The 25,390-nt window shown below is 41.1% G+C and overlaps 2 protein-coding genes across 7 annotated transcripts in view; one reads left to right on the plus strand and one right to left on the minus strand.

Annotated features, from left to right (window-relative positions):
* The window catches only part of LOC309701184 (FERM, ARHGEF and pleckstrin domain-containing protein 1-like), a 69,932-nt gene extending 48,895 nt beyond the window's left edge, over positions 1–21,037 (plus strand). The window contains exons 14-28 of the mRNA XM_082525237.1: positions 5,598–5,806; positions 7,374–7,463; positions 9,157–9,290; positions 11,156–11,237; positions 11,352–11,413; positions 11,502–11,677; positions 11,759–11,889; positions 12,008–12,076; positions 12,164–12,253; positions 14,511–14,593; positions 15,008–15,120; positions 16,057–16,217; positions 16,883–16,990; positions 18,963–19,114; positions 20,140–21,037. Coding sequence (XP_082381363.1) covers positions 5,598–5,806; positions 7,374–7,463; positions 9,157–9,290; positions 11,156–11,237; positions 11,352–11,413; positions 11,502–11,677; positions 11,759–11,889; positions 12,008–12,076; positions 12,164–12,253; positions 14,511–14,593; positions 15,008–15,120; positions 16,057–16,217; positions 16,883–16,990; positions 18,963–19,114; positions 20,140–20,215 — 1,736 coding nt within the window. The 3' untranslated portion in view covers positions 20,216–21,037. The remainder of the gene's footprint in view (positions 1–5,597; positions 5,807–7,373; positions 7,464–9,156; positions 9,291–11,155; positions 11,238–11,351; positions 11,414–11,501; positions 11,678–11,758; positions 11,890–12,007; positions 12,077–12,163; positions 12,254–14,510; positions 14,594–15,007; positions 15,121–16,056; positions 16,218–16,882; positions 16,991–18,962; positions 19,115–20,139) is intronic.
* A 12-nt stretch (positions 21,038–21,049) lies between these two features.
* LOC309701199 (gamma-glutamylaminecyclotransferase B-like) lies at positions 21,050–23,668 on the minus strand. Of its 6 annotated transcripts, none has more exons than XM_082525280.1 (3): positions 23,585–23,656; positions 22,626–22,731; positions 21,050–22,412 (listed from the first exon to the last, which is right to left on the minus strand). In XM_082525280.1, exons 2-3 carry the CDS (start codon positions 22,629–22,631, stop codon positions 21,918–21,920), a joined length of 501 nt encoding a protein of 166 aa, XP_082381406.1. In that variant the 5' UTR covers positions 22,632–22,731; positions 23,585–23,656; the 3' UTR covers positions 21,050–21,917. The 6 variants fall into 6 exon arrangements, with proteins under 6 accessions (XP_082381406.1, XP_082381407.1, XP_082381405.1 ...); XM_082525281.1 differs by lacking the exon at positions 23,585–23,656 and adding an exon at positions 23,144–23,578; XM_082525279.1 differs by lacking the exon at positions 23,585–23,656 and adding an exon at positions 23,144–23,578 and having other exon boundaries at positions 22,626–22,775.
* Positions 23,669–25,390: the final 1,722 nt, after the last annotated feature.

The following is a 25,390-nucleotide window of genomic DNA, read 5'->3' on the forward strand; positions in this document are numbered from 1 at the left end:
GGAGCGTAGAATGATGATGACCAACGGCAATGACAGGAACCTCCTGGTTCCTGGTCAGCCACGGTCCAATACGGTGCAGCGGATGTTCGGGCGTCAGGGAAAGCCCGGCAGCAGCCCGTCTAATAACAAATACAACACTCTAAACCAGCCGGTCCAAATGATCGACGGGTCTACTAGCAGCGGCACAGACACCAGCGACACAGAGTCAGACACGGGCAGCAGTGCGTACAGCCAGCCCTTAATGTACGGCAACCCGGCCGCCGTCAGCTCCATGATTTCGGTTAACTCAAACGGCACATCCCCGCTCTCTCACACCAAGTTCTCTTTCGGGAGTTTGCAGTTGGAGGAGGGTGGCGACGGTGTGGAGGAAGAGGAAGGGTGTTACCGCTTTAATGAGGAAGACATAGGCGGTCGGGTTTTTAGCTGTTGAGCGAGCATGAGTGGGCAAAAGGAAAAAAAACAACGTGTTAATTTAGTGTGTTACAGATAAACAGATGTTTAAAGTCGTCTTTTTCTTCTTAGAGACAGCTTTGTCTTCCTGCTACACTGACGAGCACCGAAATAGAAGGAAAACACTATGGTTGATTGCGGTGCTTTTACACATTTTATAGTCAAGCACGCTTTACGCACAGGGTCTAACGTATTTTCTGGAGCGTAAACATAGGGCAAGATGTGTGTTTTCTAATGGCGAATTGAATCTTTAATAACATCTGTTTTTTCTAAACTCCTTTTTTAAAATTACGTATGCAGATTTCTTAGTAAGCTGCTAGCTGACACTTTTGTGAGCCAGCCAGCTCTTTGTATAAAAAGAAAGGTAAAATAATGAGCATACATTTGGTAAAAGCTTCCTCACAACGTGCCATAACTCAGAAACGTTTATATTCACTGTAGTTGAATGTGCAGAAGGAAATGTTTCATAGAAAGTTCGAGGAAAACCTTGACGTTTTCAAAAAATTCTTGTTCACTTCACACTTGTTAGCATTTGCCACATTGTTGAGAATTAAGACATTTTTTTCTTGTTTGTGGGACATTAAGGTGTAGAAGTGTGTGAAGAGTTTTTTTCTTTTTGGTAGTAAATGTGATACTTGATTGGACTTTCTAAAAGCTGTCAAGCTCAGCAGATTTTCTGCCTTTCTGTGGCATTATACACCCATTTTGTAGTTATAGTGTAGCTTTTTTCTCTAAATCAGACTGTCTGGTGCAATAGATGGACTTTGAGGTAATAGCTGAAGTTCATAAATGGATTTGATAGGATGCTAGGAGGGGAGACTTCTGTACAGTTGGTCTGATCCCCTTTAACTGTACAGTGTATTTGATTTAGTTAGTAGATTGAATTGTACTTGGAGTGTTACACTTTGGGAAAAGTGTGTTTTCTATGTGAGTTACTGGGATCTGCCAGAGGAGGAAAATAGCCGACTGCTGTTGTTCCTGTCTTCTGAGCAATTTTTCATGCATTCAGTTCATTTGTCTGTCTGTCGTGGGTGATCTGCATGGTATTCTGGATATTTGCGGTCATGACTTTTTGTATTTAGACCAATTGAAGTAGTTTTGCATCAATTTTAGGGAAACCCTAATCTTTTATATCTGTGTTTTCTAGCTGAAGCTCCATTTGTCTCTACATTTCAACACTTATGCTACTTCAGCTGGCTGGTGATGGGTTTAGGGGGATTTCTTCAGCCTTTATTTCTTTCTATGGTTATGCTTTCTCTTTCTGTCACGGTTTATATGCACATAATCAGCGGTAATCAAACACACCGACCGCCATCCTCGTCCTGCTTTGCTCGGCTTGGCTCCAGGCATGCGCTGCAACCACAAACAGAGGTAACCCTGTTATCTTTCACCTCTCTGGATGCTGTTTTCTGCTGGTGAAGGCTTCCCATCTCCATCTCTGTCATTGGCTGCTCCACTACAGCACGCTGAATTGGATCAAACTGAAGTGAATTAAAGTGTGGGCTTCTCTTGAGACATGCAGGAAATGTTTGAATGTCCCATAAACTAAATCAGTACAAAAATAAGCCAACCTGTTGAGTATCAGTTGAAATTACTTTAAAGATCAACACAAGGAGCTTTTGTTTAGATGTCATGTTTCAGCACTGTCATCCAGATGGACTGAGTAAGCAAAAATTGCATTAAATGGTATTAAGTCAGTGTCTTAGCTTGCTCATTCTCATTCTGGTTTGGTTCTTCTTGCATATTACAGTCTTTTTGCACCTAAATTGTAGCACAACAAACGCAAACACAAACAGTACTGTTGGTAGATTCAGTTTCAGGAAGCTGAACTGTTTTGCTGATATCGGGGGTTCAAGTTACAAGGTGGCTTAATTTGGACTGAATGTCGTCAAGATTCTATCAGCTTCCAAGGTTGAATGACCTTTTGTTTCCTGCTGCCTCTACCTGAATCAAATGTTCATGATTCACTCTTTGTAAATGTTTGTTTTTAAGCATGTTCTCGCTTCTTTTTTTTTTGTTGTTATTTCAAGGGGTTGAAAAAAAGTCTTTCAGCACTGTTTTCTCACCATTTCACTTTCTGTACTGTAAATGCATGTTAACCAGGTGAAGGATGTTGCTGCTCTCTGTCACTCAACTCTGTTTTTGCTCCCTGTGTCACGCTGTGTTTCTGTCGTGGGGCTTAAACTGGATCCAGATGTGTGAGGGTGCAGTTTAACACAATCCTAACAACAACCCTATAGCTTTGCAGGCTTCTAGACTCAGATACTTCTTACTGCAGTTTATAGCCCTTTTTTGTTGTTGTTATTGTTGTTGTTGTTGTTGCTCCTTGCTCATGATTTCTCAACTGCACTGTTTTGTTTTTAAATATTTAGAAACCATTCGTACCCATTGCGGTTTCCTCACCAAGCATGAGGACAAAACAAGGCTGACTCAACTCCAGTGCTCTTTTAACGGAGACTGAGAGGGCGAAGGTAGACAGACACAAGTAACGTTCAGCTTAAAGCATAATGCAAGTGCAAGTGCAAAAATAAAGATATCTTTGAGAGATATTGGCATTTTATTTTTTAAGGTATGAAAGTCAGAGTATTGTGAGAAGTTATTCACATGCATACACTGGAATACTGGGGTTGAGTCCAGCTTGTCTTTAGTCTCGCTGCCTGTCAACAAGTAGCACTTGAAGCCAGTCACTTCCACTGAAGCTTGTTTTTGTAGTTTTAATATAAAGTAGATGCAGTAAAAGACTGATTGATTGATATTTTGTTTATTTATGGAATTAATTGCAGCCAAATTTGGTTAATTTGACTGATTAATTTAAAATGAAAGGTAAACTACCTTGTAGCTTTTTTTGGCGATTATATATACATATATATACACACTGTGATGATATCAGGTTGCATCACGAAATAGTTTGAAACTTTTGGAAATATTTGATGTCTTTCTGAAAGCTAAAGATTTATATATGTTGAAAATATGAAGCTACAGCCAGTGGCAAGTTAGCTTAGCTTAGCAAAAAACATACCCCATATCTCTGTCTAAAAGTGACAAAGTCCACTTGTTAGCAACTGTAAAGTTTAGAAAATAACTTGACAGGTTGCGGTTTTGTAGGGATTTTCTCACTTGTTGCTAACTAAGCTAAGCTAACTTAAGCTGAGTTCATAGTCAGTCTTCTTATTTAAGTCTGAGCAAGAAAGCAACCATATTTTCAAAGTGTTTCTTAAATTTAGATTATTAAAATGGTATACAAGGGTACTGCTGCGTCACTTGATCCTTTAATCTTTTTCTTTTTACATGATTTTTTTTAAAAGGTGTAAACCACTTGTTTGCTGTTCTTTTAAAGTTAAAGTGGAGACCTTGGTGGCAGTTGGGGTTTGCATGTTTTCTATTTATTTGTTCATTTTAATGACTGTAGCATGCTTTGAAATTATAAATACTGAACATGCATCCATTCTAGTCAAAGATCTGCATAAGCATCTTTACAAATTAACATGCTGATTTTGAATGGACTAAAGCTGCATTGACTCACTGTTTTTTCTGTCTCTGCTGTAACACTTTGTATTCCTCCGCACCTGTCCTTTTTTTTTTTTTTTAATTTTCATCACTAAGCACCTTCTGAATCTTTTTTTGGTGACTTCTCTGAGGCCCCCTTCCCCCATTTTCCCTTTAATCTCTCTTTTTAACACTGTAACTGATTATGTGAACTAGTGTCAATAAACAAAAAAATGATGACGTTTGTCAGAAGAAAAGGGACTTGGGAATTTCTTTAGAACAAACAGGTGCTGAACTGCCGTGCCCCTCACACACCCACCTATATACCCTCCGCCTGCTCGTCACATGGATCCCACCAGTGTTTTGTGTTGTGGTAGTTAGTCTGTAGCGTAGCCTGTTTGTCTTTTTCAGTGTTGTACTTGATTCCACTCCGTTTATTGTTTTGTAGCTTCAGTTTGGTTTTTTTGTGGTAGTTTCTTAGTGGTCTTCTGTATGGTTGTCAGTGTTGTTATAGCATCCCCCCCACACACAGACTTGCACTCATTGGTTGCCATGGTTTTATCCATGATTCAGTTTGGTGTATAGAAGTGGACTCTGTGGAAACTTTGCACCTGGGCAAGTATACAGTCACGACTTAGTACCATGTAGTTACCATGTAGTTAACATCTGTAGTGTTTCTCACATTAGTGAGAAGTAGACTTATCTTTTTACCCTTTCCATCATTTTCATAAAGGGCTGCCAGAAGCAGATTTAAACTACTCAGAGCATATGCCTGTTATACGACAGCTCCATTTAAGGCATCATCAAAACTTTTTAGTAAAAAGTTAAAGTGGCTAACTTTTACTGCTTCCAGCATCTCAAAGTTTAGGTGATCTTTTTTTAAATCATAAATGGTTGTAAATTTAATGGCACTGATCAGTCTTGTACTGTCCTTCTGGTGTTTATGTAGGCAAATTGAAGCAAAAGATAGCTTGCTGATGAACTATGAAATATGCAGAAATGTTCAAAGCCCTCCACTATGCACACCATCATTCTTCCCCTTAATTTGCCTATGTAATGCCTTGATATAACCTTTATTAATGGTTGGCTCCTTACTAACAGTCTGTTTTTCTTCTCTCCATCCCTTCTAGCTATGCTTTAATCATATTCACATTCATATAAGTGAATGCAAATAGAATAGAGTCAGTGGACAGTAGCATTTGGTCAAGTGGCATTTGGTCCTAAAGTATGATCTAAATGAGAGGTGCTCATTTAGACCATACTTTAGAACTGATTGTGTAGAATTATCCAGTGTTGAAATTCATTGCCAATCATCTTGTTTTATGTTTAATTGAGTTATTTGGAGACAATATTATTGAACAATTCTTCTTCTTCTTGTTAAATATGTTTTTAGGTGCACAGTGCAGTGAGCCTGGAAACCTTTTGCTTCACTGCTGTGTCTGGCAGAATAAATAATTCTGTCATGATTAAAAGTTCTATTAAATGATAAGAAATACAAATACAAGTTGGCAGTGCATTTCATTGTAGAAGCTGAATTTCTCTTTGTATCAAATTTAACACTGTCCCTTATCTTCTCTTGTCATCTTCTCTTACTCTTTGTTCTATTCCTAACCTCCGCTTCTCCCCCCTTTCTATATTCTTCTTTTCTTCTCGCCCCTCAGGAAGTCCGGGTTCAGAGAAGTCTTCGTTGGGAGGTCCTCATGTAGCAGTTAATGGGAACGGCTCTGTGAATGGGCAGAGAATGGGAAGGACTGGGGTCCTGGGTGCTGAACAGAGTGCTGAAATCCAGCCGTTATCCCCACTTACCAGCCCGCTGCTTACCGAAGCGGGATATGTTCGCAACGATGAGGAAGACGAGGCGAGGAGGAAGGTGGGTATACAGAGAGTAAGAAGGTGGATGGGGAAATTTCTTGTAGTCACTGAATTGGCCCCCAGAAGGACTTCAAAGGAATTTAGTCTGGACTAAGAAGTTGTGAACACCCAAGTCTTTCAGTACTTGGAAAAAACAATGCTGTGACTCAGACAAATGTGCAAAGCCTTTAGCCACTCCTCTTTTCTTTATATTTTGATTCAAGCAGCCAGAGATTCTTGTAATTTTTGTAAGTGTGCTTGAGCAATAGTTTTCCAGGCTTTCTTAAGTCCTTTCAAAAGTCTTGGTGACTTTTTCACTCATTTCAATCCAGTTCTTTCGCCTGACCATTTTCATAGGAATGATTTGTTTGTTAACACTGACCTATGAATCACTGAAGCATTAATATGGTCAAATCAAGTTATGACCCTGTGTTGTGTTTACACAAAACAGACAGGAAAAAAAACACGAAGTAACAAAGAACTTGTTTTGTTGGTACAGCCTGTCACATATACACATGGAGATATGAAGAAACTGGACAAGTAGTGGACAAAATAAGAAGTGGCATACCTGAAAAAAACAAAACAAGACCTTGTTGCAGATGAACTATATCTGAAAGTCTTGTCTTTAAGAAGCAGGAAAACTAAAGCAAAGACCTGACTCAGGACCTGAGAGATGCATCTGGACCCAAAGGTCGATTCATCGACTGTTCACTGAAACCTCATCAGAAATGGTCTCAGTGAAAGACTGGCTGTCAAGAAGCCAATCTTAAGGAAAGAAAGGGGTGGGGGTAGGAGTGCTGAGGTATTCCACATTACAGAAGAACTGGAATGAAAAACAGTGACATCAGGTCTGAAGGAGTGACAAATCCAAATGTGAAAGTTTTCATTCAAATCATTGTCGGTATGTATGGAGGAGGTCATTAGTGTGCTGTGAGTGTCCACAGCAGGGGTCTCAAACTTAAATGAGCTGTGGGCCACTGCTGGCACTGTCATCTCATTGGAGGGCCGCTTCAGTGTTCAAGTAATACAAATATTGTATAACAATACAAAACTGCAAATTTGTTTTCTCACTCTTAACTAACAGAAGTCTTTCATTGAACTACCAAATAAACAAATTGGTTCTCTCTTTCTGACCAGACATGTGGCAGCACTTCCGCTATAATTTTGTTTATATTAAAAAAAAATGCAGACGTAAGTGTGCACATTAGTTTTTGACTGCTAGTGAAAAATGTTTCACTAGCAGCATTTTTTTTGGCTTTTTAAAGAACTTATTTTAACATTGGACTCAACAACAAACAAATCCTCCCTAACAAAAAAGTAACTTCAAGGGCCAAATAAATGAATCAATGCAGCTATTTCCAATTTTTCTAGCAAAATGCAAAGAAATAAGGTTGGCTGAAGACTTTTGCACGTTACTGTAATTTGGTGAGACAAAGAAATTATTAATTGGGGGAATTCATCCAAATTAATAACAAGAACTGAACTGCTGGTCTTTCGCAACATAAAATGTGCAGACTTCTTTCTGTAGAAGATGAGATAAAAATATATATAAACAGATTGATTTGCTTCTTTTTGTTTCTGTCTAGAAGTTTCCCACAGACAAGGCTTACTTTATAGCCAAGGAACTATTGACCACAGAGCGGACCTACCTCAATGACCTGCAGGTTATCACAGAGGTAAAGATAGTGGTGCCTCTTTGTCTCCATGTATTGTCCAGTCTCTTGTGTCCAATCTGTTATCTCTTCCCTTCACACTGTGAGGCCAATACCATCTGGATTAGACTGAAAGTGGCAGGACCAAGAGCCAGTGGGGTCCAAAAGCATACCGTGAGCCAAGGCTGGTTTCTTTAGAATAATACCGGAATAATGAGTCAAAACTGTTGGTTTAGAAGTCTAATTTTGGGACAGTGTACCAAAATTAATCTTTTTAAAAGCTCATGTGCTGGAAGAGTGAGTCAGGGTTGGTTTGCACCGCACAACGTGCTGAATTCGAGATGCAAGCGTTGGTGTTTTTTACAGCTATATATTAGAAAAAGAGGCCCCAAAGGGAAAGTAAAGGCTCAAGTCTGAACCAAACTCACAAATCTCACAGTGTTTGTTCTCAGTAATGCAACATTAATATTACATTAGTTCCAGCACACAGTTCCAGTCTTACTTCTCTTTTTTTATTCACATCCCAGAAAAAGGCTTTTATGTGCCTTTAGTTTGGCCCCCGACTGAAGGCTGAAGTTTATGAGCACTTTTCTCATGCAGGACAGAGATGAAAATGCATTCAGTGCAGTGCATATGCTACAACTCTCTTCCTTGTAAGTGAGCAGACTTGTATCTTTTTGCTGTTACATAGCTTGGACAGACTAATTAGCTTCAGGCTCTTTTAGTTTACAAGTAAAACCGCTGAAGTCAAGACAGAAAAAAACCCCACTCTGCATTTATAAAAACAGCGTCTGGGATGAAAGTGCAGCTTAATGTGGGTCAGACTCAGTCTTTGCTTTTATATGACTCACTTTTACTGTCTGTCGCAACTGCTTTCGAGAAAAGAAAAAAAAGGAAATGTGATAGGCGGGGTTATGATGAGTAAAGACCACCAATGCAGAAACACAGGTTCAGCACCTGCTTGCTAAAGACCTGTCTCCTTAATACTGAGACACTGACGGTGACCTCTGACCTCGCTGTGGATTGGAAAACGCCTCTGTTCCTACTTTTTCCTTTCTCAGCTGTTTTTCTTCACAGTAGTAGTTTCCAGCCTCTTTGATGTGGAAAGAAGGCATGCGCGGGTGCTTTTTTAAAACCTCTTAAACATTTTCCTTTGCTGGTACAGCTCATGCCTGGGATCCCACACCCACCCATCTTTTTCTCTTCTTTTTTCTTTTTTAAATCTCGTGTCACTCGTGTTCTTTCCGGGCGAGTCTGTCTGTGAAACTGCTGGACTGCCGCCTGTCTGCTCGAGCTCTCAGATCCTGTGTGATTTACTACAGCGGGGAATATAACACCTCTGTGTCAGGGGTCGTGGTGCGCTCACACGGGGCCCTGAGCACATTTATGTGTGTCTGATGGATTTCTGTTATCATGTCCAATCCCTCATCCTGGATCCTACCAGTAATGTGTGGGACCTCATACTGGATGTGTCCCTTCCAATCTCTGCCAGTAATCTGGGGGAGTTGTGGATGAGTAGGAGTTACATTCTCATTATTTTTATTCCTTCTGAATGTTTTGTTCACTTACTTGTGAGGAGCAGAAAAGGCACTCATTATGTGCCGAAGTATCCGATATGGAAATACAATTTAAAAAATATATGTATATAGTAAAAGATAAAATGTGATCTGCATTTTCTTCTTTTTCCACATGTCCACATTGTTTGTCAATTTTCTAGTCCTTCCACAGCGCTGTGGGGAAAGACGAGGCTTTCCCAGACTCTGTTAAGAGCCTGATCTCTGCCAACTATGATCCGGTGTACAAGTTTCATCAGGGATTCCTCAAAGAGACAGAGCAGCGGCTGGCGCAGTGGTCAGTGTCCATCTGTTTCCATTCAGAAAAGTTTTTTTTGTTTTTCAGAAATTTACAGATGAGGTTTAAAATTATTTATTTTTACTGTATGTTTATTATGTTTAAAAAAGGGCTTGAATTAAAGTTGTATTTGTTTTTTTCATTTTCAGCTCTATAATTTTATTCAGCCTACTCTGGAAAAGTAGCTTTGCATGATCCACGGTTCAAAATAATCTGTATTTATCTTAACCTGGGGCTGGCTCTGACTGAAAGAAGGTGTTTTAACTCCTCTCCCCCTACTTTCATATGATTGGCTGCCCCTCTTAGACTGAACAGAGGAGGTGGGTGGGGCTTCTGTGCTCACAGACAGCGCATCCACACTGGAACTGATTCGCAGTGATGTGGTGACCACAGAAAGTGAATGAGTTTCTATTATTTCAGATGACTACATGTTTAATAACCGCTGGTGACGGGAAGCAGGCGAGACCTGAAACTAACTTTGTCAACTTCTACATGACTGACTGAAGCCACTACCAATCAGAGTGAAGAAGACTATTAAAAATGACATATGAATCTTATCGTAAAGGCAATCAGAGCCTGCAATGTCATCAAGCAACTGGCCTTCAGCTTCAAAATGATGCAAAACAAGCGAACCATCTCCGGTGCGAACACAGCTTCAGTCTTGGCTCTGTATGATATCATCTACATCCAAGAGTGGAAAAGGCTGTCTCAAACAGAGCATTGGGCTCATAGGGTTTAGTAATCCTTATTTAAACAACAGTATGTATACAACATTATATAAGGTAAAGAATAATAGGCCCCATTTTTAACAGAGGAAAAAGAATAAAAATAGAAAAATGTTACAAACTAAAAATGGTCACAAATTAATTCCTTCCTATTTTTATGTTTAACCCTTGTGTGGTGTTCGTATTTTTGTTACTCAGCCAGTGTTCATGGGTCTGGTGGACCCACTAGAGTTTTGGCTTTCCAAATTAACACTATCAAACAATTTTATGTTAAATTACTCAACAGATGTTTACTTCATCCCAATTACAAGACATATGAACAGCAAACATGGTTAATTTTTTCCCTTTACCTTTGTTAGATCACATTTATGAATTAATGTGCTTCTCGTTTTTCTTTTATATAAAATGTTATAAATAAATCAGTTATAATCAAGTGGAGTGAGTGGAAAGACACAACACATTTACACGTGAAAAAAAAATTAATTGTTTAATTTTTCTTTTGAAAAAAACTGAACACGGGTCTCACAGACCCGAACACCATACAAGGGTTAATTCAAATGTGTAGAACATTTTCCACAGTGCAATTAAGCAGGATTAGTTCATGTAATCAAAACAAGTCCAAAAAAATGGGAAGCATTTTAACACCAGATTAATCTTGGTGCTGATGTAGGATCAGGAAAAATGAATCCCTTCTGCTGTAGTTCGTCTCTGTGTGCTGCTTTGTTTCCAAGCAGTTCTAGTCATGTTTCATAGTCATATTCAGCCTAGATTTTCTTTTAGTAACCCAAGGAATTATTTGAACTGATTACATTTTCATTTTCCTGAATCTGAGATGGCTAAATGGCTTTGTTGGAAATTTTTTCCTTCACTTGACATAATGTGGTATGAAAAAGTCTGTGTTCGTGCAAATACCTGAAATTCCTCACTTTCCCTGCTGTCAGAATCTGTTTTGTGTTATCTCTGTAATGACAGGCAGGAGCACACATACACACTCACACACACTTACACACACTGGTGAGATGAATGGGGCTGTGGGAGTTGAATGAAGACTTTTCCACACTTGTGTAAGATGTTTTGAGCTGACACCTACTGGTGAATCTGTGCTCCTGCACATTAACGCACGTCTTAATCTCTCTTCAGGGAGGGCCGATCTAACGCCCACATTAAAGGAGACTATCAGCGAATTGGTGACGTTTTACTCAAGAACATTCAGGGTCTCAGGGTAAATCTCCATACTTGACTCTGGATCATTAATTTCATAAAATAAGGTGCATTTTAATTTTTAACTTTTAATTTCTGTCTCTTATCTTGGTTTCATCTCTTTCCGCATCTGCAGCAGTTGACGATTCATCTCCAGAAACATTCAGAGTGCCTGGTAGAACTGGAGCGGGCCTGTCGGTGGGTGGCAAAACAGTGAGCATGCAGACAAGTTGTTCAAATCAAAACAGGATGTCCTAAAGAGAAACTTCATCCCTGTGACTATCAGGTCCAGTCGGAAGGTGGAGACTTTATGTCGAGACTTCGAGCAGCAACGGGTTTGCTACCTGCCCCTCAACATCTTCCTCCTCAGGCCTCTTCACCGCCTGCTGCACTACAAACTTATCCTGGAGAGGCTCTGCAAGCACTACCCGCCCACACATGATGACTTCAGGGACTGTAGAGGTACACAGTCCCCCACACCTACCCTTTCCGCTCATGTGTGTATTTTCTTTCTATATATGAAAATAAATCTGTCTCCTCCAGCTGCCCTGGCGGACATCTCGGAGATGGTGTTGCAGCTTCAGGGAATCATGATGAAGATGGAGAACTTCCAGAAGCTTATAGAACTGAAGAAGGATCTGACCGGCGTCGAAGACCTCATCAGCCCTGGAAGGGTGCGGCTCTTTAATAATTCAGCTAGTCTAGATTCATCCTGGACATTTGTAGAGTTTTCACTTCCTTGCTCTGCCGTCCTGTTGTCACATTGTCGGTGTGATTCTGTTTCACTTACAGGAGTTCATCAGGCTCGGTTGCCTCAGCAAACTCTCTGGAAAGGGCCTTCAGCAGAGGATGTTCTTCCTGGTGAGACTTTATGCTGGTTTCTACTAAAAAAACAAAGCATCTATAATACCTCTAAACAAAGCTCTTCACTCTTTTTTTTCTTTCCAGTTTAGTGATTGTTTGGTGTACACCAGTCGAGGCATGACTCCATCCAACCAGTTTAAGGTTCACGGCCAGCTGCCTCTCTATGGCATGACGGTACATAATCAAAACACACACACACACACACACAAAACACACTTATCTTATCAAAGCAGTTTCTTTTCCTTATGAAAGGTTTTTCAGATTTTTAAATTGTTTTGTTTTCCATCTGGCTCGTTCTATGGAAATGTTACATTTTAGGGTTACAAGTTGTTTATCCCACTGACACGTCTTCCGAGGAGGAAGCAGAGTCTGGGGATGAGGGGAATGACCCGCCAATTTCCGGGGGCGAGGTCACTGAGGCAGTTAAACAACTCCTTGGTGGCAGAGCCCCTGGTGTTGATGAGGTCCGCCCCGAGTTCCTGAAGGCTCTGGACGTTGTAGGGCTGTCCTGGCTGACACGCCTCTACAATGTTGCGTGGAAATCAGGGGCAGTACCCCTGGACTGGCAGACCAGGGTGGTGGTCCCCAACTTTAAGAAGGGGGACCGGAGGGTGTGTTCCAACTACAGGGGGATCACACTCCTCAGCCTCCCTGGGAAAGTCTATGCCAGGGTGCTGGAAAGGAGAGTTCGTCCGCTAGTCGAACCTCGGATACACGAGGAACAATGAGGTTTTCGTCCTGGTCACGGAACACTGGACCAGCTCTTTATCCTCTCCAGGATACTTGAGGGTGCATGGGAGTTTGCCCAACCAGTCTACATGTGTTTTGTGGACTTGGAGAAGGCATTCGACCGTGTCCCTCGGGGTGTCCTGTGGGAGGTGTTGCGGGAGTGTGGGGTGTCTGGCCCATTGCTACGGGCCATTCGATCCCTATACAACCGTTGCAAGAGCTTGGTTCGCATTGCCGGCAATAAGTCGGACTCGTTCCTGGTGGGTGATGGGCTCCGCCAGGGCTGCCCTTTGTCTCCGGTTCTGTTCATAATTTTTATGGGCAGGATTTCTAGGCGCAGCCAAGTGGCGGAGGGCTTTCGCTTTGGTGGCCTCAGAATCTCATCTCTGATTTTTGCGGATGATGTGGTTCTGTTGGCTTCATCGGGTGAGGGCCTCCAGCTCACACTGGAACGGTTCGCAGCTGAGTGTGAAGCAGCGGGAATGAGGATCAGCACCTCCAAATCTGAGGCCATGGTTCTCAGGTGGAAAAGGGTGGAGTGCCCACTCCGGGTCGGGGATGAGTTCCTGCCCCAAGTGGAGGAGTTCAAGTATCTCGGGGTCTTGTTCGCGAGTGATGGGAGAAGGGAGCCGGAGATCGACAGACGGATTGGGGCTGCAGCTGCAGTAATGCGGACGCTGCACCGGTCCGTCGTGGTGAAGAGGGAGCTGAGTGTAAAAGCGAAGCTCTCAATTTACCGGTCGATCTACGTCCCTACCCTCACCTATGGCCACGAGCTGTGGGTAGTGACCGAAAGAACGAGATCGCGGATACAAGCGGCAGAAATGAGCTTCCTCCGAAGGGTGGCTGGCCTCTCCCTTAGAGATAGGGTGAGAAGTTCGGCCATCCGGGAGGGGCTCAGAGTAGAGCAGCTGCTGCTCCACATCGAAAGGAGCCAGCTGAGGTGGTTCGGGCATCTGACAAGGATGCCCCCTGGGCGCCTCCTGGGTGAGGTGTTCCAGGCATGTCCCACCGGGAGGAGGCCCCGGGGCAGACCCAGGACACGCTGGAGAGATTATATCTCTCGGCTGGCCTTGGAACGCCTTGGTATTCCCCCGGACAAGCTGGAGGAGGTGGCTGGGGAGAGGGAGGTCTGGGCCTCTTTGCTTAGGCTGCTGCCCCGCGACCCGGCCTCAGATAAAGCGGATGAAGATGGATGGATGGAAGTTATTTATATCTTTAAAAAATATGTTATTTCAAAAGCACCTTCTTGAGCCTTCTGTTTAGGAATTAAATATTGTCAGTGAATTATATAATTTTATAAATGAGTAACTACAGACGTGCTCCCTACAGTCAAGTATAATTAGTATAGTGTGTGTTGTTTATGAGGTCAAAAAGATAAATGAACATCATATTATAAATACAATCTGTTCTTTCTATATAAACATATTTTTGTGTTTTTTAATTTATTTATTTTTACTCTGTCACATTAAATGTGCTTAAACATAATTTTGCATCTGCTAAATTTTTCTACAGAGAATAAATAATAATAATAATAATTATTATAATTATTATTATTATTATTGTTGTTATTGTTATTACTGACTGAGGAACTAATATTTCATAGAAACCTTTGAAATGGCCAAAGTACTAAAGCAGTAGTTAGGTAAACAGAAATTATGTTATTATGACATTAAATGATGACATTATGTTATTCCCGCAGATCAGAGAAAGCGAGGAGGAGTGGGGAGTCCCTCATTCGTTCACCTTGTTCGGGCAGCGGCAGTCTGTGGTGGTGGCAGCCAGGTATTCATTAACACACATGCAAAGATGCTTGTAGATATCTGAAAATGAAAGCAAAGAAATCGCAGACAGGAATAAAAGGGGAATAAAAATACAAACCGTGCATTGTGAATGGAAGAGGAAAAACAGCTGGTCTGTATTAAATTAATAGAGGGCAGCCTCGTTAAAGTTTGCTTATCCTCAAATTAAACTGGACTGCGTGACCTAGTTTCCAGTCACTTACTCAGTCACTGATTAAAAAGTTTTATCTGGCTGTAAAGTGGCAGTTTCATGTGAAGCAGACTTAATAATATGCATTTCCCTTCATGAAGGCTTCTCATTTTCTGCGTTTTTTCCAAACCGATATGCTCAGCTGTTGAAGTTAGAGATGCCCTATCACTTGTTTATTTTAACATGTCTACTTCCTGCTGTGTCCAGCTGTACATCAGAGATGGAGCGCTGGGTGGAGGACATCAGGATGGCCATCGACCTGGCAGAGCAGAGTAGCAGCTTAAACAATGACCTGCTCTCTACCAGCCTCTCTGACAACAGTAAGTCATCTACTGTTGGTTTAACGCTAAACGTTAAATTGATTCTTCTCCCTGCCCAAACACCACATCATCATCACATCTGTCAGGACTGTGGGAACCAGAAAATCAATAAGATCAGTCATTAACCACATGTCTACACTTCTTTATGAGGCTTTTTTCTATAGGCCTTTTTAAAATAGATCAACCCTTACCTGTTAGACACTACTGCACAGTCCTCCTCCGCAGCTTTCAGCACCCCATGAATATACTCAGGTCCAGGTGGTCGCTTCATCGTATTTTTAATGTTACCTGATATATGTAGGTGCAGACCCGAGGTATCCCTGACTTTACTCATCCTGTTGTATCCGTCAAGCTATTCAATAAGGCCTCCTCCCGTTGACCTGTTTGGTTTGACACCCTGCATTGTTTGTCATTGGAGTCCACATGCCATGTTCATTTTTAACTCAAGCGGTTAAAGAGTATTGCCTTACAAGTGACAACAAAAGAGGGCTTCTTTCTCTTTCTCTTTTCCTTTTTTTAAAAAAATGAAACTTTATTGAAATTGTTTTGATGCTGAAAGATTCCCACGATAAAAGGGCTTTGTTCTCATGTTTTTTGAGCCCACTACCAAAGCCCATGGACATGGATGTTAGGTTAAAAGGTTATTCTAATCTATCCATAGATAGGAACGGGAGTGTGAATGACTGTCTGGCTCTGTGTCTTAGCTGGGATACGCTTCAACCCCTCTGTGACCCTGATTTGTACACAAATGAGTATATTTGTGGTAAAGTCCAATCTGAGCGTGGTTGCTCTAACAGGTGTTTTCACTTTGTAAAAATAATTTGATGGTTTATAATTGCATGGAGCATGAATGAATGAAGAACTCATAATGCATCTGTTCAGAGTGAAGTTCTCTCCTGCTAACCACCCTCGTTTTCATCTGCCTGTTTTTTGCAGAGCTCTCAGAGGACGGAGGAGGCGAGCAGGAGTCTGAGGACGAGCTTGGCGGCTCGCGCTCGTCCCTGGAGCGCCAGGGTCATCGCGGTAACACCACCGTGCATGTCTGCTGGCATCGCAACACCAGCGTTTCCATGGTGGACTTTAGCATAGCTGTGGAGGTACCACTAATGCCTGTCTTCTCCTGCCACATTCCCTGTTTTTCCTTCCCACCTCTGTCTTTGGAGTCCAGCTGCCTGTTTGTGTCCCACTTGTTTACCGCTGTTCTGTCTTCTTCTTCTTGCTCAAAGAACCATTGCCCCGATGTCCTTTGTGTCTTTTCTTTCTGCTCATATCTGTGTTTTTGTCTTTCTCCATCGGTGTCCATCTGTATCTCTATTTCTGCATCTGTGTGCACTAACATTGGTAGAGGCCATCAGTAGTGCGGCCAGTGAGTTGATGAGGCCCCTCAGCAGACTTCATCTCTTGCTTTGCTGGTTTGCTGGTACAGAAAACACAGCCTGTCTTTTAGCGACACCTGCTGGATTAGAGAGGTACTGCAACAGCTGCAAACGTGTTTAGCTATACAAATCAGAAATAAATTAATAAATGACTCTTATAATAAATATTTTTTCCTAAAATTCGCAAATATTTATGCATTTTTTTTGCACTACTGATGCTCACGCTAAATTTCAACATGAGTATATTACATTGACAGGACCTGATGGCTTTCTCTTTCCCATAATCTCCTCCGTTTTAACATCCAGTTAGACTAACACTGTGTTGCATCATTGATTGTTTTATCCATTTGCTTTTTGCTCTCTCCTTTCTTCTGTCGCCCTCGCAGAACCAGCTCTCAGGTAACCTGCTAAGGAAGTTTAAGAACAGCAATGGCTGGCAGAAACTCTGGGTGGTTTTCACCAACTTCAGTCTGTTTTTCTACAAGTCACACCAGGTAAGACGAGAAGGAAAACACTGGCAGTTACAGTGCAAATACGCAGGAATGGTTTGACTTGATAATTCAAAGTGGGAAGCTGATAGTGTCTTTAAAATTTATTGAATTCAGTGTCGGGAAGGTTACTTTTAAAACCTCCAAAAGTTGATTCTGTTCATCTGGACGTAGCGTTTTGTGGGAGAAACATTTCATCACTCATCCAAGTGTCTCAGCTGACTGCAGGTTTCCCCAAATCTTATAAACAGTACATTTGCATAATGACTGAAAACCTGTCATTATGCAGCCCATCGTCCCCTCATATCCACTGAGGGAACGATGGGCTGGGAGGTCAGTTCCTTAATCATAATTATGCAAATTCTCATGACCATTGATCAACAACCACTGACCAAACCCACTGATCAAAGACCACTGATCAATGGCCATGAGTACCATTCACAGAGAGTTGGGGAATGGCTGCAATCACAGCATTGTAAGATGGCGAAAGATGTACCCTTAGGCCCCCTCCTCGATTCAGGAGGGGTCAGTGGTTGTTGATCAATGGTCATGAGAATTTGCATAATTATGATTGACTGACTGATTGACCTCCCAGTCCATTGTTCCTTCAGTGGGCTGGTTTCAGTCATTATGCAAATGTACTGTTTATAAGATTTGGGGAAACCTGCAGTCAGCTGAGACACTTGGATGAGTGATGAAACGTTTCTCCCACAAAACGCTACGTCCAGATGAACAGAATCAACTTTTGGAGATTTACTTTCCTGGATATTTGAGAATGCATCAAGACGTTACTTTTAAAATGTATTCCACTACAGATTACAGAATACATGCCCCAAAAATGTATTTTGTAACGTATTCCGTTACGTTACTCAATAATAATAAGGTATTCTGAATACTTGTGGTTACTTAATATATTATCATGTTTTTCACAACTACATGAATGTACTATTTCTGTGTGATTTATTACTTTTACTGAAGGTTATTCGCCATACTAAAACAAACTAGATGTTTAAATCTTAATATAAATGAGTAACAGTAGGTGGACATTAGGTAAGGCTGCACTCTTTGCAGCGATCTTGTATAGAAAACTATTCTGCGCGTATATAAAACAGGTCCGCGGCTCCAAACCGTAGTAAAGGGACCTCTGGCTTATATGTCGGGCTTGTAGCTGAAAACTAGCTTTACTTTGTTGTCTGGGTCCACTTTGCTAGCGAGAGACAGAGAGAGGCGTTGAAAGGCTGCTCCAAAAGGAAACTTATTGTTTCGGAAACACGAATACAGTGTACAGTCGAGTCTTAATAACTTACTTACAACTGGGCTTGTCAGGCACTCTTTTTGGCTGCAGTGGTTATTATTATGTTTGCATGCTTCCAGTTCCCGTTTCTGCTCGGTGACAACTCGTACTTTTCAACTTTTTTTCTCCCTCCCTCGCGCTCACAGACACATAACAGGTATGGCAGCTCATTCTCCCTGCAGCACGGACTACACTGCCCATGAGGCTACATTCTTTAGGGCTGTGCCTGTAACACTCTCCCTATTGCCTTCATATTAAATCATTTTTGTGAATAATTTTTTAAAATATTTCTTCACGTCATTATGCGGGCCGCATGTAGAGGTGACATGGGCGGCAAGATTGAGACCCAGGCATTAGAAGCCTCATAATGTGTGTTTTGGTGGAAACCAAAAATAGAGAGGTGACAGAAACAGGAAAATACCACCGTGTAATCCATTCATTTCAACAAAGTAACTGTATTCTGAATACTACCTTTTTAAACAGTAACTGTAATGGAATACAGTTACTCATATTTTGTATTTTACATACGTAATGGTGGTACATGTATTCCGTTACTCCCCAACACTGATTGAATTAGATTGAATTTGTGCAGTCGCAGCCACAGAATGTAGTTTCGGTTACTCTGATCAGTTTAATAGTAGAGGTTGTATTAACAGATGTTTCCCTCTTCTGACTCATGTGCAGGATGACTACCCTCTGGCGAGCCTCCCTCTGCTGGGCTACTCTGTCACCGTCCCATCGGAGTCAGAAAACATCCACAAGGACTACGTCTTCAAACTCCACTTCAAGTCTCACGTCTACTACTTCAGATCAGAGAGCGAGTACACCTTTGAGAGGTGGGTGTACAGTAATAGAGGCAAATACAGAAATGCAATTAGTTACAACGTGCTTTAACTTAAACCATCCTTTTATTTTTTTAATCCGACTCTCTGAAGCTACATCCATCTTTTACAACGTTTGATAAATTCCTTAAATCTTTTTAATGTCCAGAACAACTCCACAGCTTGATGCTGACTTTTTAAATTGTCACCATTTTTACAGTAAAATAGAAAATAAAGCAAAATATGCCTTAGGATGTGGCTAAGCTGTGAGTGGCAACTCATATGGGTATGCAGTGGTCTCAGGCGTCATCTAAAGCCTTGAAAATTAAAATGAAAATTTTTTTTTTTTTTAGGAATATTTGGAAATGCATTTACTATATGTGTTCATACACTGAATATCATGTTCTAAATATAAAGCTCATCTTCTCTTCTTTCTGAAACATTTAGATTTTCTCTCTAGCACAGATGGTAAGAGAGTGACACTCATTTAAAGAGCACTTGTAAATAAAGGCTTAAAATTTAATCTGACACTTGAACAGCTGAAAGGCATTTCTACATGCTATGTGTGGGTCCAATAAACAGGTTTAGAAAAAACAATTACAAACTACAGGAAAGAGACTGCTTATAGTCTGGGCCCTCTTCTGAAATTCAGATAAATTGTTTCATTTTAAATGTAAAAGTCAATTTCTGTCTAGTTCAATTTACCAAGTTGTATTGCATTATATATTTAAATTATTTTAATAGAACGTTTTGTGAGCAAACCCAAGTAAGGAAAGCATTAAGTATTTTAAAAAGTGAATATTAACAGTAACACTATTCAAACAGTCTCCTTAGCCCTGTAACCGACTAGCAACCTTCCCAGGGTGCACCCCACCTCTCGTCCTATGATAGCTGGGATATGCTTCAGCCCCTCCCATGGCCATAAATTAGATAAGGTGGAGTAAACGGATGGACGGAGTATTCCAACAGAACTTCTGCGATGTTTGATATATTTCAATCAATGTTTGAAGCTACTGATATAAATCCTTTTTTCCCACCAGGTGGATGGAGGTGATCCGGAGCGCAACCTGCTCTACTAGCCGATCACTGCCGAGCACCAGGAAAGACCTTTACTGATGATTCCTCCACCTCCACCTCATACTCTCTTGAGTGAAGATCTCGACTGCACAAACACCAGGAAAGACTCTTCCAGCTGCACAAGCTGACACTAATTATTACCTCTGACTCCTTACACAGACTCCACTCAGAGGTCTTCTCTCTTCACCTTATTATTACACTTTCCACACCATTAGTGTTTGATTAGCAAAAACGGTCTGCAGTCATCCACAATGTAATTCTATGTGTAATTTTTCCATTTGTCCTTGTCAGCCTGGAGCGCCACATTGTGTTATTTTTTTCTTCCACCAAAGCGAGAGAAAAGGCGTACCCGAGCGCGGGCGAAGGATCTGAATCCCTTTGGCCTCACTTTCTCCGAGCGCTCCTCTGTTTCACTGATATTTGGCCGGTGCTTTATAATATTTTATATTTCTGAAATGGATGAAAAGTGTCTTAAGATTGGAAATAAACGTTATGTAGAAAGCTGTGTGCATGTGGACACAATAATTATGTTTTTAATTGTATGACAATCGGTCTGTATGTAATTTGATGACTTAAATGTAATGTAAGTTTGGACAATAAGAAATCCTGCAATGTTTTTTTTTATCATTATTATTATTATTAAGTCATCTTTTTTGTACAGTACTTTTGACACTGTGAAATATTCTTAATTCTTTTTTTTCTTTGTCTTGTTTCAAAACACCTGAAACCTTCTTCCAAAGCCAACAGAGATTTTGCTGGTTTATTGCCAATTACCTTCTCTTCAGTATTCCTCAAGTTTTATGGGTTTTACTATTTTAAAATAAAGATGAATAGATTGTGTTCATATGGAACAAAATGAAACTTATACAAAAATTTCTTTTTTCCTCTTTTTATTGAGTTTATCCCTTAGAGGGGATGAACACAGCACATGGAAGATCATACAAAAAAAATCAGGGTGAATTTTTATTTTTGAGGTAAACAAAGATGTGCAGAATGTAAATATTAAACACATTGTCTGCAGATTAGTGTAAAATCAGAGTTCATATCTGTGTAATATAAATGCTCTAAGCCTAGAGTGTCAAACTCAGTGAAAATCTCCTTTCTGTCAGTATAAACACATTTAACTACACATTTAAAGTGCAAATCATTTTTTCTACCATAGTAAATGAAAAGAAATGTTAAAAATCTGAGATCTTTATCAGTGTGTAAAAATGCTATAAAAATTTCCAAAGCCCACCCAGTGGGTCAAATTGGCAGCCTTTGCTGGGCTGAATCTAGCACCCGGAGCTTATGTTTGACAGCACTGCTAAGAGCAGGTGTATCAAATGACACAATGTGTTTTGTTTAATGGCATTGACACCACACATTGATCAGCAGCTGGGTCATTTCCTCCCAGACTTCTATGCAATCACTTTTTATGAAGCACAGGCTGGCCATACATTACTCATAATGCTTCCCAGATGATTATAAATCATAAAAAGAAAACCAAATTTGTAAACAACATCACTAATGTGCAACTTTCAGTGGCACAGTGTGCCCTTTTCCTTCTCTACACTATCCTTACTTTGATTGTAAGCCTGCCTATCTGCTATTAAAATTAATTTCTCTTGTGATTTATTTCAATTCGACACACGACAGGAAACAGCACCCATGTCCAGGTGTTGTTTTCCTGAGAGCTCCTTCACCCGTTCTGCTAACACCACATAGAGGTCCATTTGTCAGTTGCATCAGCATGATGAGATCAGTCCCGCTCTTCTCTACGCCTATATTTGAGCCCATGATCTCCCTCTGAGTCGTAGTTCTCGTAGCACGGCAGCGAGCGCCAGTCTGGCTCGTACGTTGTGGCGGTGTACACAAACACGTCCGTGATGCTCCCCGGTGACACCTTCTCCTCTCCTTCCATCTTCCCCACCCACTCCTTCACCTCCAGCTGGACCACCGTCCGCTGGTACAACGTTGGGACGCTTTCAAAGTCATCCAGGAATTTCAGCATCTGGTCATCCACTTTGTAGATCTCCCCGTGCACTCGGTGACCCTGGCCAGGGATGTTGAGCAGGAAAGGGATGTTGTCCTTGGTGGTGATCACTAGCGGGTATTTCTGGATGGTGAACGCCGAACCCAGGTACTCGGCCTTTCCATTGTTGCTGTCGAACATGCGGTAGTTGTTGGGCTGCCCCTTCTTCAGAGTGCCGTAAACGAAGACCCGAGTCATGAGGACAGAGGACCAAAGACGCACCTGCGGTGTAAAGAAAGGAGAAACATCTCTGTGAGCAAATTCCCAGCAGGTATTACTGGCAAAAATATATTTATACAATTTTATTATTACTCTGTATGTCAGTCACTTGTGCAGAAGTGCAAATTTGATCTCATTTAAAATGATCAGACCTTCAAAATAAAATAAAATCAAACTCAAATCTAGGAACACTGTTTGGAAATTTGAACTCCTTACACGCATTAATTAGGAAAGCTGTCACGGCCAGCGGAGGCAGACCTTGTGGAGAGTGTGTGGTGGACCCAGGCGCGAACACAGGCGAGGAGACGGGAGTGAACTTAAACTGATACACATACGACACGACAACGAACAAAGGAAGACTGAGGACTTAAATACACACATGAGGCAGAGACAGATGAGAACACAGCTGACTAGCTGATTATGAAACATAATGACAATACAGGGGAGAGTAACACTAACTACAATGAACAAAGAACGCCAGACTCTTCCAAAATAAAACAGGAAACACGGAGACATAGACTTAACATAACCACATAGACATGAAACATGACAGGTAGACAACTAAGAAATAAAGGACTAAACAGAAACCTAGAAATTAACTAGATCAAAAATGAATACAAAAATACATAAAACTCAAACACTGGGTCACACGACCCAGTACCGTGACAGAAAACAATCAGCAGATTAGCATTACATGCACAGATTAAACATGACTATAATAAAACACTACCTACAACAGCAACTGTCAGACTGGATCTGCACACATTCCTGTCATGCTGTGACTTGTGAACTTGGACCTGTCGTGACTGGATCTCTTTGGATTGGTTATTAATATAAAGTACAGTACGTGCTCAATGATTAACAGGCTGAGAGATAATCGGACAGATACTTTAGTGTTAGAGCTGGGAGAGGTCATTCAATGACAGTATATGAGTGAAAAACACTGTTTACACCATGTTATGCTTATGGGTAAGTTAACAGTCAGTTACAATTACCAGGCAAGCACATCATCACTGTGTAATGCAAAAGCATAAGCTAGGCTACCTCAGAGCTCCTCAAACCTGCTCGAGCTGTAAGAACAATACCGATACCGGAAGTGCAGCTTTAATACACACGCTGTGAAGTGACACACGTTTTTTCCGTCATAAATCTACCATAAAGAAGCGCAGACCCACCTTGAATAAGCAGTAGCTTTACTGGAAAGAGCCGTCACTACTGTCTCTGGATGGCGCATGCGTGGAAGCAATCCAAATAAAGGCGGAAACAACAGAGGGCGCTAAAGTGACAAACAAAACAAGAGGGAAAGGACCTAGAAAAAGGGTTTTTATACTATACTGAAGTCAAAATTAAGCAAAAAACAAACAAAGAAATAAACAATTAAACATTAAATACATCATTAAATATCAATATTTTTCACTAACTATGTTGGAAATAAGATTATTATTGAAAAATTAATTGTATGTATTAATTAATTGACTTTGTCATTAATTGCCCTCCTGTAGACTGGCGATCTGTAACCTTAACCTGCCTCTTGCCCTAGCCGGGCAGCTGATATAGGTTTCAGCCCGTGCACGTCTGCTGGCATTACAACACCACCGTGTCCATGGTGGACTTCAGCATAGCTGTGGAGATACCACTACTGTGTTTGTGCGCGTCTTTCTTCTCTTGCCACATTCCCCATTTTTCCTTACTACCTCTGACATTGGAGTCCAACTACTTGTATCCCACTTGTTTACCACTGTGTTTTCTTCTTCTTTGCTCAAAGAACGATTGCCCCAAATCAGAAATGACAAAGCAGAATAAAAGTTTATCCCCTGGAGGGGACAGACTCAGCACAGATCATACAAAAGAAATCAGGAATTAATTTTTATTTCAGAGGTAATCAAAGACAAGTGGACTGTAACAGTTAAACACATCAGAGTTCATATCTGTGTGGTATAAATGCTCTAAGACAGGGGTGTCAAACTCATTTTACATCATGAGCAACATACAATCAGCTTTGATCTTAAGTGGGACCAGGAAAACTCGCCTTTCTGTCAGTGTAAACTTGTTTAACTGCACATTTACAGTGCAAGTCCATTTTATATTGTAGTAAATGAAAAGAATTAAAAGGAATCTGAGATCTTTCTCAGTGTGAAAAGCTTTAAAAGTTTCCAAAGCCCACCTGCCAGGCAGAATCTGGCCCCTGGGTCTCTTCTAAGCCTTTCTTAACCTAGTTGCCATTAAATAAGACTTTCTTTGAGACCACACACTCATCGGAAAACTCTTTGGTGAGGTCATAAATCAAGTAAGCAGCTGGGTCATTTCCTCACAGACTTCTATGCAATCACATTTTTATGAAGCACAGGCTGGCCATTCAAAAGAATGCAGGTTGAAGGCACTTACACATTAGCTTCACCTGGAAGTTAATGGTAGTAAACTTTAAAAGGTCAGTGTTATGAAGCTGATCTGACAGTACATCTTCATTTTTCTGAGAAAGGTTTGCAGAGCATTCTTCTAGGTGCACAGCATCAGGCTGGAGTGATTTTCTCAGGCCCGAAGAGGGTGCATCTGGTGGCTGGGCCTTAGTCCATGGGGCACAGCTGGGCACAGCCCGAAAAGGGGACATGGGCCCATCCTCGAACTTGCTCGAGCTGTAAGAAAAATACAGATACTGGAAGTGTAGTTTTAAAGCATATGCTGTAAAGTGACACACGTTTTTTCCGCTTGGCGCTCAGTGATAAAACTACCACAAAGAAGCGCAGACCCACCTTGAATAAGCAGTAAGTAGCTCTTCTACTGTAAAAATGAACCACCGTAACAGTTTGAGGACGTGCCAAGGACGACGCATGCGTGGAAGTGCTTCAAATAAAGGCGGAAACAACAGAGGACGCTAAAGTGCGCTAAAGAAAAAAATTGCATTGTGGGAAAGGACCCAGAAAAAAGGGTTTTATACTATACTGAAATCTAAAATTAAGCAAACAAACAAATAAACCATTAAA

This window comes from Aulonocara stuartgranti, assembly GCF_965226115.1.
Source record: "Aulonocara stuartgranti genome assembly, chromosome: 23".
Lineage (NCBI taxonomy): Eukaryota > Metazoa > Chordata > Actinopteri > Cichliformes > Cichlidae > Aulonocara > Aulonocara stuartgranti.